Source organism: Octopus bimaculoides, chromosome 12, assembly GCF_001194135.2.
Source record: "Octopus bimaculoides isolate UCB-OBI-ISO-001 chromosome 12, ASM119413v2, whole genome shotgun sequence".
NCBI lineage: Eukaryota > Metazoa > Mollusca > Cephalopoda > Octopoda > Octopodidae > Octopus > Octopus bimaculoides.
In genome coordinates this window covers 7,707,897-7,714,858 of record NC_068992.1, presented here as the reverse complement: position 1 = coordinate 7,714,858, position 6,962 = coordinate 7,707,897, and the positions used below count along the sequence as shown (strand labels likewise).

The following is a 6,962-nucleotide window of genomic DNA, read 5'->3' as shown; positions in this document are numbered from 1 at the left end:
AGGAGAGGACGTGCCAAGCAATCGTCTAGGTGTTGGGAGAAGTAGCTGCTATTTCTAGTGTTCTTCGGGTCGGGCGAGCCGCGAGGATCGGATACCGCAGGACAGACTCGTGCAAAGGAAGGAAAACCGAGGTAAGCCGATTACTTCTACTCGCACGCATACACCACAGTTGTGTCAGCTTCTTGCTGGTGTCACGTAACTAGTACCTGTGCCAGTGACACATAAAAAGTACCTTCCAACCACTGGGCCTCATGGAGGCAATAATAAACGACTGAAACCTGTTGTGCTTGAAAAAGAAGACCCATCAAGCTAAGTGAAACCGTTGTCATGGCAGATACTGGTGTCGTGCAAATGGCACCCATGCTGGTGGCACGTAAAAGCATCCATTACACTCTTGGAGTGGTTGGTATTAGGAAGGGCATCCAGCCATAGAAAACCACGCCAAATCAGTTTACTAGCCCTGCTCAAAGCATCCAACCCGTGCTATCATGAACAACACATATTAAATGATGATGATGATTTCAAAGGTATGATTGTTTATTTTTAGATTGACACTTGTAGGGTAGTTGCGAGAAGCTAAAGACATTTATATGAGTGTGTGCATACGCATGTATATGTATGTTGAGTTTGTTTTTGTATATGAATGCATTCGCAAATCGTAGTAAGAGCTTACATCTATAAAAATAATTTGCAAGTATTTTAATTGTAATCATTAATTTAATTAGGGATATTTACTTTTACTTATTTAATTGACCACGAGGCTGACTGATTTATAGATTGTTTAGCTAATTAGCTGTCTGATGGGCTAGTCAGCTCACTGATTAGGTGCACTGGATGGTAGACCAACAGTTTCCAATTTAGGCCACTTACCCTAGTTATTACCTCCCCTTAACCATAAATATTTCCCTAATTTTCCTACGGAATAAATTTTTCTCCTTGCTATTACTAATTTTACATTCCTATTTAAAAAACATTTCGACCATTTTCACCCCCAACCGTCTTATTTCCTAAATGTCTAAATAAGTTTCTTAATATTTACTTTTTTAATCTAGTATATACTGTTCTAAGCGTTTTCAGGCCCCTTATAACATATACCATTATCCCATTCATTTATCTATTTATCTTACCCCGTCTGACGGTCTCAATAGCTGGTCTTTTTGTTTTTAACTTTCAACTGACCAGTTATATCGAACCGTGGACCTTGGCCTATCTCACTTCAGACAACAGGTGGAAGGGCATAATCACCTACTAGTAAATAAAATATTACATTTAATCGATTAGCACTTTATTATGATAAATACTATTAATTAGTACTATGAACATAACTATTATCAATTATTCTGATTAATTTAAAACTTTATTGTATCTTTACCCCTTCTCCAAGTAAAACCTATAAGAATATCCCACTATTATTTTTTATTTAGCCATCCTATCCCCCCACACCACGTACAAAGGATTAATCTACCAAATACTATTTTAAGTTTAGTCATTTACTTAACGTCCCAAAGACATCCACAAGCAAAATGGTCTGATTACAACCATATTCAACTTTTCCTTTTTCTTCTCTAGGCTCTTCTCTTTTTTTATTTATTCTTCACTCTGATGAAGTTCCATGTTTCAGATCGGTTTTCGTTACCAAATATGATATTAGTCTTTCTCTTCGTTTTCTTTCCTCCAACCATGTTTGTTCCCCTTTGGTAGGCAACATTCTCTCCTCTCCAACATGGACTAGTTCTAATAGGGAGGTGGATGATACTATGTTACAGTGGAGAGTTCTGGGTTTGCCAGTTCCTGTTACAGTTGAGGACAAACAAAAGCAGAAGGTATGGAGCAATCTGCATTCAGGTGCTACTTTCAACTCTCTCCTTTATCAATCTCGTAAATTTTCAAGGTATCACCTACGTTCTGCTAGGGCAAAATTCTCGGGGAACTGGATTGATGCCTTGCCTGTGGCCAACATTGGAGGTCTACTCAATCTAGATGAGTTTCACCTCTCCATCACACTCAGAGTGGGAGCTGACATCTGTAGGGGTCTGAGATGTCGCTGTGGTAGACTCCTTGACTCCACAGGTCTTCAGAATCTGTCTTGCTACCTAAATGCTGGTTGTTTCACTCATCACACTGAGCTAAACTTAATCATTAAGCAGGCCCTGACTTGGATTAATACCCACTCAGTTCTGGAGCCAACAGGATTATCCAGAAGTGATGGGAAGAGAATAGATGGTCTTACCCTCTCTCCCTGGGTTAGTGGTAGGTGCCTCATCTGTGACACTACAGTCCGTGACTCTTTTGCTCCCTCCCACATCCTGGCGGAGCCAGTTGAGACACATGTCGTGCAAGAAGTCGTGGCTACGATGCTGCTGCCAGTCACTTAGTACAGGAGTTCTCGCAGGTTGTATTTGCTGCTAACCATAGTGAAGTAATTCACAAACAGTGTTGTGTTGGAACCTGTGCTAGTGCTGCTGGTTGCTGTGTACGTAGAGAGATAATGTTGATGTTAGGACGAATGCTGGCAACAGAGGTGGAGGTTGCTGAATACTGCTAGACGAAGTTGATGAGTCTCCATGTAGCTGCTGTTGTGTCGTCGCTGGAACTGGCTGTGTCCTGTATGGTCAGTGGCTAGACTTTAAAAGGTCTGGAACCGAAAGACATCAACTCGATGTGAAGCTAGAGTTTTATAGGGTGCGGTCAGCTCACCGGAGGTTTAGAAGAGACTGTCTCACGTGACCTTATTTGAAGGCTGTGATTGGTTGGGTTGCATCTTGGCGCACAATAGAGCAAGAGACAAATTGTGCCAATACCAACCAATCAGAGTAGTGGATACAACAGGGTCCAAAAGGGCGGCCGAAAGCTAGCTGTTATCTACTACGTCTGTATTTATGTATATATAACAGAGAGAGAGGAATTTCCCTCAAGTGTACACTACAAGTACGCAGCAGCTCAGAATATGTTTCCATCTTGCAAGCTTTTCAAGTATTGTCCCCAGATAAGGAAGATTTTCAAGGTATGTCAACTATTGGTGTATTATGGAAAGGATTTACATTCCATTGTCACCAAGATCAGACTTGTGAATGTCTTTGCAGGATGGGATTCCAGGATGCACTGAACATGTACACAGATGATTTGAGAATCCATTAAGTAATGTAACAGGGATAACTGAAATGTTGGTGCAATCTGACTAGATTCAGTAACTGTGTATGGCTTAGTTTTCTAAGTACCTGTAGTTTATGCTGAAATTCTGTGTTCTGAGCAGGTCAGTGAGATTCACAACAGGTTCATACATCACAGAATCACAGCCAAACAGAAATGGACAGTACATTTAAGAAGCCAAAACATCAATGAGGCCTGTTCTCCTGCACATGATCTCTGGCTTTTGCACACTTCACTGCGTCAGTATATTTACACACAAGTTTCACACTGTTAAAATTGGTTGCAGATTTTTGGCACAAGGCCAGCAAGCTCGGGGGAGGCATAAGTCAATTGCATTGACCCCAGTGTGCAACTGGTACTATTTCATCGACCTCAAAAAGAAGAAAGGCAAAGTCAACCTTGGCAGCATTTGAACTCAGAATGTAAAGATGATTAAAAAGTCACTAAGCATTTTGTCCAGCATGTTAACAATTCTGTTGGTTTGCCACCTTTAGCTATGTTAATATTAACAACTTCGGAATGTCATCTTCCACAACAATAAACAACGTTGAATCTACTTACATGTATGTTAATTATATTCCACTTTTATTCCAATTAAATTTATTCAATAATCTAATGTACAATCAACTGCAATGTTAAGTTAAAAATTAGAAGTAATTGCCTTAGAAAGTTTTGATCAATTAAAACAACAACAACAAAAAAATCATGAAATTCTCTTGAGAAAAAAAAAGGATTTGTTGTAGATAAACTTTAATCTTTCTTTTCTGGACGGCGGCAAACTGGATACGGAATAGATTTATGAATCAATACCATCTTTTTAACATCCAGTACTGCATAGGTATTTGATTCTTTAAAATGTAGCTTCAGATTTGTTTTTGAATTGAAGGACTTTTCAATGATTTTATTTTCTTCTTCAATTCCCTGAAAGTATAGAGAAGAAATATTAGAAAAATTAAATTCAAATTAGGACAAACGTAAATAAACAAGCGAAGCTTGCTTTTAGAAGCGTTGGGATATCTTTTTAGAAAGTTAAAGAAGTGATTTTTAATTCTCAGTCGCAGAATAATGCTAATAATATAGCCTGAACAGGATAAACTACCCCTATTTTGCAGAGAAAAGTGTAAGTGGCTAACTGTGGACAGCTAGCCACCTTTCTCTGCAAAATAGGGGTAGTTTATCCTGTTCAAGCTATATTATTAGCATTATTCTGCGATTAGAAAAATTCTTTTAAATTGCAATCCACTCCTTTATCTTCTGCAAACAAAATGAATATTGGTGCAGGAAGGTGGCAAGTTGGCAGAACTGTTAGCATGCTGGGCAAAATGCTTAGAGGCATTTCTTCTGACTTTGTTCTGAGTTCAAATTCCACTGAGGTAACTTTGCCTTTCATCCTTTCAGAGTTGATAAAATAAGTATCAGTTGAACACCGAGGTTGATGTAATTGACTTAACAACCACCTCCAAAATTGCTGGCCCAGTGCCAAAATTTGAAACCATTATCATTTGATTAAAACTCGCAGCTTATTTTGCTACGTATGATGGAAAGTGTCGGCTGCCCACAGCCAGCAGACTAAGGTGACACTTGTTTATTGATCATACTTCAAGAAGCCTGTTGAAATGGATAGTATTAGGAGGGTCATCCAACCAAAGAAGCCATGCCACAGCAGACACTGGAACAGGACACAACCCTTAGACCTGTTGGATCCTCTCAAACCAACGAACAGAAGCCAGCTTGGGAGATAGCTGCTGAATGATGATTAGGGAGCTGATCAATTACTATATTTGTTGACAACATAAACTAATTTCTTTCTAAGAAAGAAGAGTAGATGTTATAAGATTAAAAAGTGTGATAGTATATAGCACTGGATGCAGGGATCTGCAGTGACAAGGTGAGGACATATTGTATGTGATTTACTGGAAACGCAACATTAACTTACAAGAAAGTAGACAAGTACCACATTAGCAGATGCATGAATGAAAAATGACAATGTTTACATAAACCAGTAAAACAAATTGATGATACCTGCCAAATGAAAAATTTGCCATAATTTAGAGGCTGTAAAGCAATTATGATTGAGGCAGGTAGGTCAATAATTTGGGGCAAAGTCTTGTAAGTCACAGGTGAAAACTTTTAGCTTCATGGATGACATGGTACAGATGCAAGGCACATACAAAGATGCAATGTTGCAGTTGCAGATGTTTCCAATAGAAATATGAATGTAAAACTGATGAAGAAATTAATAGTAAATAGAGGACATGCTGAATTTAACAAGAACACATTATGTGAACCATCAAGAAACAATTGTGGATCTGGTCAATACTTGTTTATAGAGAATAAACATTGATAAGAAAGAGGAATAGAGTGATATTACATTATAAAATTCTCTTATCCATTTACTAATTGCATTGTGGCTATACTTGAACATCACCTTCAATTAGTTACGTCAACATCAAGCTCATACCACCAGTACTTTCCACAAACAATCTGAAGTTAAAACATAAAGAAACTAAGAAATTCCACAATATATTAGATGCTATACTGATTCCTCTAACCTACCATAGTTCTGTTAAATATAAAAATATAATTTACCGATTTACTCATTTCAATCCAAGTTTCAGGCTTAGCTCTCCAGTACCAAACCCAATTTATGCTGCTGTGAGATGCTTGCTTTCTCTCTATCTTCAAGTGTTCACCATCAAGTTTGGAAGCCAACATTTTCTCAAAATTAATCTCAGATATATCACTACAAAAAGAAAAACAGAACACTATTTTAAACCGTAGCTGACACTATATAAAATATGTAGTAGTATGATTGACAAAATCAAATTCAAAATTTTAACAAATCTTATAAACCAGTCTCTGCCAAAATCACAATAAATTTATCAAAGCCTAACATCATAAACAGGCTCCTAAACTCAACAAACTCCATTCATGCAAAGAAATAATTAAAACAGCCAACAAGCTTCAATGGAACCCTGCTATTAATAGAATATATATTATTGATATCAATGTCATCATTTTAAGATCCATTTTTTCCCATGCTTGTATGGATCAGATGGAATTCATTGAGACAGATTTTCTATAGCTGAATGCTTTTCCTGTCACCAAACCTCACCTGTTTTCAAGGAAGATAATAATACGCTTATCTATTGAACAAAGAAACAACGCAGACATAGTTATGAGTCTCTTTTGTTTACAAAGGTAATATAACATGTCGGGGAAATATCAAGACGCACAGACATGCTTTTGTGGTTGACTGTAAGCACATGAGAATATTTGTATTTGAGAGTCAGGTTGTTGTTTTATTTGCAGACACAGAAACATAAAGACAAAGAAAAATCAAACATACGCACACATACTGGCTTCTCTAGTTTCTGTCTCTCCCTCTCTCTCTTTTACTTGTTTCAGTCATGCTATGAATTATGGTAAACTCATAGTGTCCCCCAATCCACTGTCTTCCTCCCAACATCTCTTTTTTTCTCTACTGCTCCGACCCCCACCACTCCCTTAGGCACCAGCGCCCACCTGGACCGTTTCAACGCCCAATGGGGAGCAGTAGCACCCACTTTGAGAACCTATACTCTAGAATCAATAAAATAAAACACCAGCAAAAAATTGAGGTTCATGGTATCAACTAAAGCTTTCCCTCCAAACTTCAAGCCTTGTTCTACTACTACTACTACTACTATTACTACTACTACTACTACTACTAATAATAATAATAATAATAATGTGCCAAACTGTCAGAGTTGTTAGCACCCTGATAAAGTGTTTAGCAACATTTCCTCTGTCTTCACATTCTGAGTTCAAAT

General features: G+C 37.9%; 2 protein-coding genes across 2 annotated transcripts in view; one reads left to right on the top strand and one right to left on the bottom strand.

Moving 5' to 3' along the window:
- The first annotated feature begins 111 nt into the window (after positions 1-111).
- Positions 112-6,962, top strand: part of LOC106870427 (peptidyl-glycine alpha-amidating monooxygenase B) — a 62,863-nt gene continuing 56,012 nt past the window's right edge. The window contains exon 1 of the mRNA XM_052972071.1: positions 112-131. The gene's annotated coding sequence lies outside the window, so the exon portion shown is untranslated. The remainder of the gene's footprint in view (positions 132-6,962) is intronic.
- Positions 3,715-6,962, bottom strand: part of LOC106870428 (zinc finger CCCH-type antiviral protein 1) — a 5,907-nt gene continuing 2,659 nt past the window's right edge. Inside the window, exons 2-3 of the mRNA XM_014916496.2 lie at positions 5,740-5,893; positions 3,715-4,071 (exon numbers count right to left, since the gene is read on the bottom strand). Coding sequence (XP_014771982.1) covers positions 3,901-4,071; positions 5,740-5,893 — 325 coding nt within the window. The 3' untranslated portion in view covers positions 3,715-3,900. The remainder of the gene's footprint in view (positions 4,072-5,739; positions 5,894-6,962) is intronic.